At 47.6% G+C, this 13557-nt stretch overlaps 1 protein-coding gene across 33 annotated transcripts in view; it reads right to left on the reverse strand.

Annotated features, from left to right (window-relative positions):
• The window catches only part of WDR27 (WD repeat domain 27), a 247248-nt gene that overhangs the window by 185731 nt on the left and 47960 nt on the right, over positions 1-13557 (reverse strand). For 17 of the 33 annotated variants that reach the window (XR_010158275.1, XR_010158287.1, XR_008548743.1 and 14 more), the window contains 5 exons: positions 11779-11857; positions 9139-9216; positions 7735-7832; positions 3876-3965; positions 1357-1590 (listed from right to left, as the gene is read on the reverse strand). Coding sequence is in view for 19 of the 33 variants with exons in the window: in XM_063813694.1 (XP_063669764.1) it covers positions 1357-1590; positions 3876-3965; positions 7735-7832; positions 9139-9216; positions 11779-11857 (579 nt within the window). In the remaining 14 variants the exon portion in view is untranslated. The remainder of the gene's footprint in view (positions 1-1356; positions 1591-3875; positions 3966-7734; positions 7833-9138; positions 9217-11778; positions 11858-13557) is intronic. The other 16 variants (XR_010158285.1, XR_010158283.1, XR_010158286.1 and 13 more) reach the window with 2 other exon arrangements.

Genomic DNA, 13557 nt, shown 5'->3' on the forward strand with positions numbered 1-13557 from the left:
TGTGGCATGGTGAGGAGGGCGAGAGGGGACGAGCTGGGGAGGTGAGGGCAAGGAGAGGCCGCACCCAGCCCTGCAGCCTCTGACCCCTGAGCACCCGGGCTGGGATGGCAAGGAGAAGACTGACGGGCAGCCTCACTCATGCTTCCTGACAACAAATGACCCTAGACCTGCTCGACGACCCCATTTCGCCTCCATAGCTCACAGGGAATGGGTAACCACAACTCCCGAGAAAATTCCTGCCATAGCCGGGATCTCCCCACGGAGCAGAAGACCCCTTCCTGCGGGCCTCAGCATGTGAATCACACATCACAATTTATAGACTAGACAATGAACTGCAATCTCACTACATCACATCTGTCAGGGTACCAACATAAAAAAGAAGGCAAAACCAGGAAAGATATAAGAATAAGAACATAACTCAGTTCTGCAACAGGACGCCAGGAAACGCAGAGCTGAAATTCACAGCGCAGAAAAACGTGAAATAGCTTTGCTGCCCTCACGTGTAGAGTTCTGGCAGTTTTAGCAAAAGTACAGAGGCTGGTTAAGGAAAGCTCCAAACATTCCTCACTGCTGCCCAGCTAACAGCAGCTGCAAGACTCAAAGGAAAGTCACGTTTGTGACTGCCATTAATAGACATCACCCATGCCGCTTGTACTGAACACCAGCGGTGTCTGCAGCTCTGCACCATCCAAGAATATTGCAGGTTCACAGACACCTGCTGCAGGGCCTGGTCCAGGCAGCCTGGGCCATAAGGGCGTCCTCCCAGTGGGAAGGGCCTGACGCATCTGCCCGGTGACTGACCTCAGAAGTCACTCCATTACCAGCCATGTGGCGCACTGTCTTCCAATATCAAGCTCAGACCAGCCTCCATTGCCTGACCCACAGGCTGCAAGAGGCCGCGAGAGGTCGCACAGGAGGGAGGGTGAAGTCACTGCTACCCATGCTCTTCCTTCTTAGTGAGACTGAGAATGTGTTTTTCTACGTGAGGTCGCACAGGAGGGAGGGTCAAGTCACTGCTACCCATGCTCTTCCTTCTTAGTGAGACTGAGGATGTGTTTTCTACGTGAGGCCACACAGGAGGGAGGGTCAAGTCACTGCTACTCATGCCCTTCCTTCTTAGTGAGACTGAGAAATGTGTTTTTCTTGTCCTTCCCACCTCCTCCTACCAGCACAGCGTTTGCTGCACGTCCAGTGGCCACTAAGCCACCAAGGCCAGCAGAGGCACCGGCAATGCAGGGGTTGCGAAGTGCCACCTTCTGCTCAGCCCCGACAAGTCAGCCTGGTCCTTCATCTCAAGTGTCAAGGACGGACCTCCCACTCCCAGGATGAAAACAATGGAGATTCCTTAGAACTTGCCAAAGGTGGGATCCCCCTCCTCTCCCGAGCTCCAGCCCCAGACACATGCGTGAAGCGCTGCGGGCCGCAGGGTGCATCGAAGACGAATCACCGCAGGCAAGGCCGGGCCCTCTGGAGCCAATCCCCACGAAGCAACGTGCCCATGGGGGACCACATGGGTGCCTCTTCCTCTCTCTCCCCACGATCTCCTCACGGTACGGAAGGCCTCCCTCCTCTTCAATTGGCCAGTTTCCCCTGTGGTGAGTATGATGAGATGAGAAGCTTCAGAAACAGAGTGAAAAGGATTCTAAAACCCTACCTAGGTCAGGGTTTTAGACCTCTGGACCTAGACTTCCCCTGGACATGGACCCCGCGCTGGGGAAGCAGTCAAGGGTGTGGGGACATAAGCAGCATGGAGGCCGGCGTGGGCAGTCCCCGCTCCGAGCAGCATGGAGGCCGGCGTGGGCAGTCCCCGCTCCGAGAAAGAGCAGAGCAGAAGCCACTCGGCGCAGCTCGAGCCAAACAAGAGCTCGGGACCAGGAGAGATGCGCATCTTCACTTCATACTTGGACAAAGATTTCTCTTTTTTATACAGTTCCACTATCTGTAATGGAATTTTAGATTTAATCTTCCGAAATGCCTGACCCCAGAACTTCACAACGATCACCGCTAGCTCCAGGGCGCGTCACAGATGACGCAGCCCTCCTGCGCAGCGCGCTCAGAAGCCGCCATCCCGTATCGCTGAGAATCTACTCTGTGCCAGGCACATGCTCGGCGGAAGGCCTGGGACTCAAGTACCTGTCTTTGGACTAGACACAATTTTTGATAGGAAAAATTCTAAAATCTAAAGCAGAAACACATTACTCCTTTATTAAATTAAATACGGTTGCTCTCAGTGGTTTTCAAGCTGGGATGTGCTACCTGACTGTATGCTCAGAGGCCCCTGAACTCTCCAGGAGAGAATTTGAATTTATACTTATTTGTCCCAGATCATAATGGAAATAAAGACACTCATTTTTCTGTGTTCTGGGCAGGTGCTGAGAGACCAGTCATATTTTCAACGTTGAGCGATGCCACTATTAAACGTTACACACCCAAAGTGAAACGATGTGGCTTGTGCAGTTGAGATGGTTAAATGTGGCCCTTCCCCCCCGCCCACAGAAACAGAGCAAGTTTTTGTAAAGATGAATTTGAAAACCCACTACATTTTCTTAGTTTAGTGAGAAGCCCTTTTTCCAACAATAAAATACACAGGGAAACACCCACGGTCAACAGAACAACCACTCATATCAACTATTCAGCCACGAAAGAGGCCGGCTCAGGGCTCCCAGGTGCACTGTGAAGATTCTGAGGCTGCAGGATAGATACGGGGTGGGACCAGGAGCAAGGGGCTCGAAGGGCAAGGGTGGCATCCAGGCCAAGCCCAGAGAACCGTTCTCCACCCAGACCATGCAGGGGGCGGCAGCTTTGCTCATGCAGGAGCCGAGCCCGGCTCTGCCTGCCCTTGGGGGCCTCCTAGACCTGGCCCTGGGTGTTAGCAAGCAGAGGGTGTGAGGCTGGAGTCACTGGGGGCGCTCATCTGCTCCCAGGTGTGGCCTTGCCTAGGCCTGGTTCCCACTGTCTCTGTCCCCAACTCAGCCCCACCAGGCCCCACCTCCGAGTTTCCTAATGACTGCCCTTGGGGTGGTCACGCGACAGGCTGTGTGTCCCATATTCGCAATGCTTGGGATTAGAGGTGTTTTGGAGTTCCCATTTTTTCAGATTTTGGAATATTTGCATTATGGCAGGTAAGCAACCCTAATCCAAAAATCTGAAATCTGAGATGCTTCAACGAGCATCTCCTTGATGTTATGTCGGCACTCAAAGTGTTCTGGATTTGGGGGTATTTGGATTTCAGAATTTTGGATTACGGATGCTCAACCTGTATAAAAACAGAAGGACTAGTGAGATATTTTGTGTTGTTTCTGTGCTTCTGTTAAAATATCTACCAAGTGTAAGTTCTAAAGCAAGCCATATCAGGATCCTAATGAAGAGCTGGCAGGTTTTATGGGATTAGAATTAGGAATCAAATATATGTCCCAGTTATGAGTTGAAATGGTCATAATTTTAACACTGTTGCTCTCAGATCTACTTTTTTAAAAAAAAAATTGTTTGCTTTGTTACATTTATAAAAATGTCTATGTACAAACCCCACTAAATTTCAAAATATATTTCAACTGTATGCCTTTTGATTACATTAATTAAATATATTTCAATTATTTAGGATTTGACTTCTTTCACTCCCCTAAAACTCTACAAATGAATGGCTCTTGGCCTCCAGGGCAACAGCCACGAAAGTGCTGCCACGCTGTTCTCATGAGTTATGTTTGCCCTGTTCGGTTTAAGATCTCAGTGAATCTAGTTTAGACTCCAATTCAAGCCATGGCTTTGTTTTGCTGATGTCCTGAAGGAAATAAAAGTGTCCTTTAGCAACTGATAACCAGGACCTAAGTGAGACCTATCCTTAAGTTCATACTGACTGAAATTAAGACATGTTTTACCTGAAAACACAGCAGGTGTCCCAGTCAGGCTGGCATCAAAAACGAGTGACAGATGGTTGGCCAACCCACAGGCCAGCCACTGCCCATCTCCTGTTAAAAGAATTTTAAAAAAAGACTTCTTAGAAAAGCCTAATTCATAGGAGTCATACTGTAGAAAAGCCTAGTTCACAGGAGTCACACTGTAGAAAATCCCAGTTCATACAAGTCACACTGTAGAAAAGCCTAGTTCATACGAGTCACACTGTAGAAAATCCTAGTTCACAGGAGTCACACTGTCGAAAAGCCTAGTTCACAGGAGTCACGCTGTAGAAAAGCCTAGTTCACAGGAGTCACACTGTAGAAAACCCTAGTTCACACGAGTCACACTGTAGAAAACCCTAGTTCACAGGAGTCACACTGTAGAAAATCCTAGTTCACAGGGTCACACTGTAGAAAATCCTAGTTCATACGAGTCACACTGTAGAAAACCCTAGTTCACAGGAGTCACACTGTAGAAAAGCCTAGTTCACAGGAGTCACACTGTAGAAAAGCCTAGTTCACAGGAGTCACACTGTAGAAAAGCCTAGTTCACAGGAGTCACACTGTAGAAAAGCCTAGTTCACAGGAGTCACACTGTAGAAAAGCCTAGTTCACAGGAGTCACACTAGAAAATCCTAGTTCACAGGGTCACACTGTAGAAAATCCTAGTTCACAGGATTCACACTGTCGAAAAGCCTAGTTCACAGGAGTCACACTGTAGAAAAGCCTAGTTCACAGGAGTCACACTGTAGAAAAGCCTAGTTCACAGGAGTCACACTGTAGAAAACCCTAGTTCACAGGAGTCACACTGTCGAAAAGCCTAGTTCACAGGAGTCACACTGTAGAAAAGTCTAGTTCATATGAGTCACACTGTAGAAAATCTTAGTTCATACGAGTCACACTGTAGAAAATCCTAGTTCACAGGAGTCACACTGTCGAAAATCCTAGTTCACAGGAGTCACACTGTAGAAAAGCCTAGTTCACAGGAGTCACACTGTAGAAAAGCCTAGTTCACAGGAGTCACACTGTAGAAAAGCCTAGTTCATATGAGTCACACTGTAGAAAATCCTAGTTCATACGAGTCACACTGTAGAAAATCCTAGTTCACACGAGTCATGCTGTAGAAAAGCCTAGTTCGCAGGAGTCCCACTGTAGGAAATCCTAGTTCATATGACTCACACTGTAGAAAAGCCTAATTCGTAGGAGTCACACTGTAGAAAAGCCTAGTTCACAGGAGTCACACTATAGAAAAGCCTAGTTCACAGGAGTCACACTGTAGAAAATCCTAGTTCGTATGAGTCTCACTGTAGAAAAGCCTAGTTCACAGGGTCATACTGTAGAAAATCCTAGTTCATACGAGTCACACTGTAGAAATTCCTAGTTCACACGAGTCACGCTGTAGAAAAGCCTAGTTCGCAGGAGTCCCACTGTAGAAAAGCCTAGTTCACAGGAGTCACACTACAGAAAAGCCTAGTTCACAGGAGTCACGCTGTAGAAAATCCTAGTTCGTATGAGTCTCACTGTAGAAAAGCCTAGTTCACAGGGTCACACTGTAGAAAATCCTAGTTCACAGGAGTCACATTATAGAAAATCCTAGTTCTCAGGAGTCACAATATGGAAAAGCCTAGTTCACAGGAGTCACACTGTAGAAAATCCTAGTTCACAGGAGTCACACTGTAGAAAAGCCTAGTTCATATGAGTCACACTGTAGAAAATCCTAGTTCACAGTGTCACACTGTAGAAAATCCTAGTTCACAGGGTCACACTGTAGAAAATCCTAGTTCATATGAGTCACACTGTAGAAAAGCCTAGTTCACAGGGTCACACTGTAGAAAAGCCTAGTTCACAGAAGTCACACTGTAGAAAAGCCTAGTTCACAGGAGTCACACTGTAGAAAAGCCTAGTTCACAGGGTCACACTGTAGAAAATCCTAGTTCACAGGAGTCACACTGTAGGAAATCCTAGTTCATACGACTCACACTGTAGAAAAGCCTAGTTCACAGGAGTCACACTATAGAAAAGCCTAGTTCACAGGGTCACACTGTAGAAAAGCCTAGTTCACAGAAGTCACACTATAGAAAATCCTAGTTCACACGAGTCATGCTGTAGAAAAGCCTAATTCATAGGAGTCACATTGACCACAGGCAAGAGTAGAACTTCTAGTTAACCTGGTTCTAAAACACAAACACTAACATCAGCATGGGGGTCTGCAGGTGCCAGACCGTGCTAATCCTTTCTCACATCCTCTACCCAACACCTTGTAAGGCGCTGCCTTTGTCATCCTCGCCATCCTCCCTTAACAGAAGAGGAACAGCAAGATGAGCAGCAGGATGAGAGAGTGAGGCTGCTGTTCAAAGTTGTGAACAGGAAAAGCTGCACCCAAAAGGCCCCTGCACCCAGGACAGGATGCCAATGGCCCCTGAAACAAGGTCCCGGAGCCTGCCTCAAATCAGCAGATTGCCCAGAGGCACATTCGGCTAAGCAGTTATGTTGAAACATTTTCCGAAAACAGGGTAGAAATAAATGATAGAGCTGGGCGAGGTGGCTCACACCTGTAATCTCAGCACTTTGGGAGGCTGAGGCAGGTGGATCACCGGAGGTCAGGAGTTTTGAGGCCAGCGTGGCCAACATGGTGAAACCCCATCTCTACTAAAAATACAAAAATTAGCCAGGCATGGTGGTGCACACCTGTAATCCTAGCTACGCGTGATGCTGAGGCAGGAGAATCACTTGAACCCAGGAGGCGGAGATTGCAATGAGCTGAGATTGTGCCACTGCACTCCAGCCTGGGCAACAGAGTGAGTCTCTGTCTCAAAAAAAAAAAAAAAAAAGAAAAGAAAGAAATGATAGATGTCACCCACAATATTCAAACTTGAGGGCAGATAACACTGAAGGAATGTTCAGTCTATCAAAGATCAGAAGGACATTTACTGATAATACTACACATCTAATTTCCGAAAATGATTTTAAAACTTCTTTGGCTACAATTATATAATAAAATTAAGGGAATTTAGCGGAGTGGTACATGGTAACCCTCAGGCGACTCAACCCTCTGGACAGATGACATGAGGGTAGGGCAAGGTACCGGCCCAGATAGGACTTTTGTGTCCAGCCCCAGGCAGGGGCACAGCTTGCCTGCAAAGAAATCTCACTTCTGAGAGGCGTTCAGGTGGTGGAACTACCCAGCTGAGGTCAAGAGGTCAAGAGCACTCTCACAAGCTGCTCCTCCCTTCTTTCAAACACTATTTAGAAAAAAGTGCTGAGGTCCCAGAGAAGCCTGGTGAAGGCATTATCAGGACACACGTGAGAATCGGGCAACTGTCACGGAAGCCGAGACACACTCAGCCCTGCAGGAAAAGGTCCCGGCTGAGGGTCCGGTAAGGAAGGAATCCTGTGCGCAGCCTGCACGATGCCATCCCCAGCCTGGCGCCTCCAGCCCATCCATGAGCAGAGGCCGCGTCTCCAGAGGGAAGCAGTGACTGTTCCATTAGCTTCTTTGCCTGCCGAAGCCCTCCCACCTTAACACTTCTGTAGGAGGGGTCAGACAAACAGAGCAAACCCCGGAGGAGCTGGACACAGAACAGCGAATTCGCCGCTAGTGAGTGAGTGCCAGTGTCTGTGCCCACGCAGGGCTGAGATGCCTGGAGATCACCCTCACTACAGTCGAGTGAGACGCAGTCTCCGTTTTCATCCAGACACAAACCATGCCATGCAACTTCAAGTAACCAAGGTTTTTAAAAATATATTTACAATTATGATACAATAGAAAAATGTTTACAGTGGGCAGAATCAAAGACTCTTACAATGAAATGCTACCCAGCTCCCGCAGGACGTGGCGCACCTGAGTACTGGATGCAGCATACACGTGTGCAGGTGGGGGCGGCAGCGACCTGGGGGCCGGGCTTGGTGGGCACAGCGCACTCCACGGGGTATGCCTCCCTGAGGGAAGGCCACAGGTAACGGTGATCGGGAGACATTCACAGTGAGATTAGAAGTAAAACATAAACAAGAAACGAAGTGGGCTTCCCCCCATCTACATGTATAATCGTATTCCAGTAAACTTGAATATTTATCTATATGTCTATATTTAGACTCTTATATTCAAAATCAGGAAATAACTCTTTTAAATAGACTTACATTCCACATTGCCGAAAAAGACACATATTTTACATATAAAACAGCAAGGATTTGCTGTGTTTCATATAAACTGATGTGAGTACTGTGACGATCTGGGGGTGAGGGTTCTCACTAAGAGAAAATGAATTTCACTTTCCAGTCTCATGCCGCTGTGGGTGGCGTTGTAATGCTAATCACTCAAATCATCTACAGATGCCTTCCGTGCACACGCCCAAGCCCTGGGTGGCATCTGGGGCCTCGCCACCACTGCTACCCAGCAGCTCCCAGCAGAAGGCCCAAGAGAGCCAAATGCAGAAGAGCCAGCGTGCTCTGTCTGGACAGTGGGGCCCTCACAGAAAAAATTACCAAAATAATCAGAGCTGAACGGAACTCGGATGCCACATTTCACCTGCATAAGGCCTGGATGCATTTTGCTGCAAGCACGTGCATAATATCAAGCAGAACGTGGCAGGACAGCAGCAAGGCTGCAGAAAAAGGCAGTGAATGCGGGCAAAATCAATATTGGCGCTCTGTAATGCAGTGATTGCAAAGTAGACCCATGTATGTTAAAATGAGTTTTAAGTGCAGTAGCCCATATCTCTCCTCGGACAATGTAATCTTAAATCTAGGACTGGGAGGGACCCTAGATGTCCCCCAAGCTCTTCCCTGTCCAGTCACAAGGGGCCCAGGTGTATGCAGGACATGCCCACAGTCAGAGCCACAGCCAGTGTGGAGCCAGTCCCGTGGACAGGTGCCCTCCCCAATGGCGTGGGCCACGCCCACTCAGAATAAGCACCTGGCACTACAACGGCCCCAACATTTTCACCCAATCCACCTGCATGACAGGGAGGAGCATCGGCTACGGCGTTTTCTAAACTAAATTTTAACAAAAATTTATTATTTCAAAATTGTTAAGGTGGTAAGAACAGACCATGTCTGAAAAATTAACAGGAAAGAAATTTGGCTAAAAAGATATATAAATAATATAGATATACATATCTGTGTACATATGTATGTAAACACATGTACACATATAAGGTTTTATATCTGTTTGGAAAAGAACCAGTTAAAGTATTGGAAAGGTCTAGGTTATTTCAAATGTACTTGGAATGCACGCTACATCACACACCGTGCGCAGCTGCTCCTGCTCCTTGAAGATCCTTTCGACTCACTCTTGATGTTGGTCTTTGGTGAAAACATAGTCACACTGTGGAAAGAAAACTCTAATATCACTCTCAAATATTAAGAGGTCTAAGGTTCTTAAGAGATTTATATTTTACAGTGAAAAAAATTATATACATAGATATAGACGTCTGCATAAATGCTTTCAGGCCCCTCCCACCTGTCCTCCAGCCCTTAAGTCACCTCCTCCCCTCCTGTGTCTCTCACGCTACCTCAGAGATGTCGCCCTGCTACACATTGTCCTGTGACTCCTTTAAAATCCTGGAATAGGACCCTGATGCTTGGCTTTTCCTTTAAGTCCAAAGCCCCAGGTTGGCACTCAGGGCCACCAATGTCTATCAACCCCTCATCCCCCGGGGCTCCCACACAAAGCCTGACACTGATGACATGCCTTAATATGGCAGAACTGGGGAATCCATACAAAGCTGCAGATGCTACTGGAGCAGAATTCATCCATCCAACCATCACCCATCCATTCACTCATCCCTCCAACCCTCCCTCCATTCCTCCATCCCCTCCATCCATCCACGCACACATCCATCTCTCATCTCTCGCCATCCATCCCTCACACATCCATCTCTCATCTCTCTCCATCCATCCCCCCTCCATCAATTGAGCCACTCATCCATATCTCATCTCTCATCCCTCCATCCCCCCTCCATCCATTCACCCATACAACCATCCCTCATCTCTCCATCCCTCCATCCCCTTCATCCAGCCACCCATGCAGCCATCCCTCACCTCTGCATCCCTCCATCCCCCACCATCCATGCACCCATGCATTCATCTCTCATCCCTCCATCCCTCCATTCCCCCTCCATCCATCCACCCACACATCCATCCCTCATCTCCCCATCCCTCCATCACCTCCATCTACTCATCCATCTCTCATCTCTGCATCCCTCCTTCCCCTCCATCCATCCACTCACTCATCCATCTCTCAACTCCACCCCTCTCCATCCCTCCATCCATCCCTCTACTTATCCATCTCTCATCTCTCCATCCCTCCATCTCCCACCATCCACGCACCGACTCATCCATCCCTCATCTCTGCATCCCTCCATCCCCTCCATCTGTCCACCCACTCATCCGTCATCCCTCCATCCCTCCATCCCCTCATCTATCCACCCACTCATCCATCTCTCATCTCTCCATCCCTCTTTCCCCTCATCTATCCACCCACTCATCCATCCCTCGTCTCTCCATCCCTCCATCCCCCTCCATCTACCTACTCATCCATCTCTCATCCCTCCATTCCTTCATCCCCTCCATCCATGCACCCATTCATCCATTGCTCATCTCCCCATCCCTCCATCCCCTCCATCCATGCTCCCACTCATCCATCTCTTATCCCTCCATCCCCACCATCCATCCACCCACTCATCCATCTCTCATCTCTGCACCGCTCCATCCCCTCCATCCACCCACCCACTCATCCATCTCTCATCCCTCCATCCCTCCATCCCCACCATCCATGCACACACGCATCCATCTCTCATCCCTCCATCCCCTTCTGTCCATCTCTCCATCCATCCATCCCTCCAAAAGTGCCTTATGAGAGGGTCCAGGGTGCTGAGTGCTGTCCCAGGCACAGGGGTTTAAAGAACAGATAATAAGACACAGTCACCATTGTTCAAGCCAGAGAACAAGCAGAGCAGGGAAGAGCTTAGAGGGTTGGAAGATGTGTTTACACAGAGTGGCCTGGGATTTCCGCCTGGAGCACAGCAGTACCACTGGGAGGGGTGGGAGTTGGGGAGTGGCCAGGGGCACAGAAGAGCTTGGAGGGTTGGAGGCTGTCTTTACACAGAGTGGCCTGGGATTTCTGCCTGGAGCACAGCAATGCCAGGGGGTGGGGTGGGAGTGGGGGAGTGGCCAGGGGCACATGAAGACGGGAGCTTGGTAGAGGTGAGTGCCAACCAGGGAGACAAGCGTGTGCGCTGCGGACAGGGACTCCAGGTAACAGAGCCATTTTGGCCGCTATGTTAAGAGACATAAAAAGTCAAGAGGTGAGGTAGGAGGCGGGGGATATGTCTGCATTTTCTTCAGAAAAGTCACATTTGCCTTTGAGGAGTGGGCTCCTGAAGGTTTAGGGAATCTCAAGGCCTCCCCGTGGTTTCTCAGCTGCTTTGTATCTCCTTGCCTTTGAGCAGTCTTGCCAACTCAGGGACTCAGGGCCTAAATGCACTCTGTTATCGTGCTCTGATGTTACGGCAGAGCTGTGTTCTAAGAAGAGCACTGTGTCCGGCCTTGATGGGCCACGTTTGTTTACAGCATCGTCATGCTCTCCCAGCCCCACACCCCACCAGCTTCCCCTCACCTCCCGGGACCACCACATTATCAGAAAAGGACTCGGAGGACTGCTCTGAGGCCCAGCACATGGTGAATGCTCAGGAAACGCTTGCTGCTGCAGCTGCTGCTAACTGGCATGCTGGGGTCCAACCCACCACATTTTAACTTCTGTTTCTATTGCTATGTCCTCTCTCCATACTGTGGCCCTCGGGGATGTATGTGTGTCCCTATTTGTGTTAAAATCCCGCATCTGTGACGCAGGTGCATTTCTGTCTCTCATTGACATGAGTTCACTCACTGTGGTGCTGACGCATAACCAGACGACCTAACTTTACTATGGAAAACCAGGCGTTGGTCCTTCATGACGTTCCGTGCAGCTGTGGAAAGGCAATTTTAAAGAAGAAACAGACACTTAAAATTAGCATCTCATGATGGACATGAGAAGAACAGAGTCTCTTCAAAACAGAAACATTCACACAAACAGAATGAATTTCTGACCATAAATTTAAGAGGTTTCATATCTGAAGTCACACCAACCATCATCAGCAAAAGATTAAATCAAGGGATTAAAAGGATAAGAAAATAGCCCAAGTTGGTTGTTTTGTTGTTGTTGTTGTTGTTTTGTTGTTGTTGTTGAGACAGAGTCTCACTCTATCGCTAAGGCTGGACTGCAGTGGTGCAAGCTCGGCTCACTGCAACCTCCACCTCCCATGTTCAAGTAATTCTCCTGCCTCAGCCTCCTGAGTAGCTGGGATTACAGGCACACGCCACCACGCCTGGCTAATTTTTGTATTTTTAATAGAGAGGGGGTTTCACCATGTTGGTCAGGATGGTCTTGAACGCCTGACCTCGTGATCCACCCGCCGCAGCCTCCCAAAATGCTGGGATTACAGGCGTGAGCCACTATGCCCGGCCTAGCCTATTTTACATTTTGCATAGCACTACCAGTTGACAAAAACTCTGACATCACGTGAACTTACCACAAGGGTAAGTGTTGTAAGTAGAGGTAGGCAAATTTGGGGATTATAGCATTACTGTAAATGAAACATATCCATTAATTTTCCATGGGAATATTTTCTAAACTACACCCAAAACATCATCATGTTAAAATTTAATCACTTTCTTGCTACAGAAAAGTTATCTCTGTATTAAAACTATTTATATAATTGTTCTTACTGAAGGTTTTGTTCTAAACTCTAAATGCTATCGTTAGTTGCGAACCACAGTACATCACATACGCTAGTCTGAAACGAGATGACCCTTGTTGACAAAAAGTTTAAAAATTGCACTTTTAAGGAGTGATCTAAATGAAGCGTATATAAGAAGAAAAGCTAAAGAAACAAACATGGTAAGTTTTAAAGGTGAAATCAGGAGACTCGTGTCTCCTTCACGACAGATTTTGTGCACAGATCTCACTTCCCAAATGCGCAGCCGTCCATGGCGGCAGACAAGACGAGCGGACCCCGTGGGTTGGACACGCAGGAGGCACTGCTCGCCACTCAGCATGGAGCCCACTCTCATAGGGGAGTTTCTTTCCATGGAAACAGTCAGAACCTTGGAAAACCATCTGAACAGTCTAGTATGATTCCAACTATTAGCCATTTTAATTAATATTGGTTAGTCAAGGTTTCCAAAAATTTTTTACTAGAAATGTACATATACATATAAATTCCTTTGTTATTAATTAAGCAAATGGTTCAAAAAGGCTTTTTTACATTGCACAACAATGTGAGGGTATGGAATGCCACTGAACCATACACCTAAAAATGGTTAAAATGGCAAGTTTTATTTTATACATATCTTATAATGAAAAAAGTAAATGAATAGAAAATGTCTTTTACAAGACTACAAAAATCAGTCTTTACCACATAAACAATGTGCAAGACCATATTATTTACCTAATAAACACTTTCAATTCTTCATTAGCATCATTACTACATAGGACTTTTTCAATTTTTTGAGGGTACTGCTATTTAAAAAGAGAATGCTAACTTTCATTATCTGGGTAACACACTGGTTAGGTATTCAGATGGCCTCTCCCACAGAGAAAAGCCACAAAAGCCAGAAGAAATATGTG

Source organism: Pan troglodytes, chromosome 5 (genome assembly GCF_028858775.2).
Source record: "Pan troglodytes isolate AG18354 chromosome 5, NHGRI_mPanTro3-v2.0_pri, whole genome shotgun sequence".
Taxonomy (NCBI): Eukaryota; Metazoa; Chordata; class Mammalia; order Primates; family Hominidae; genus Pan; species Pan troglodytes.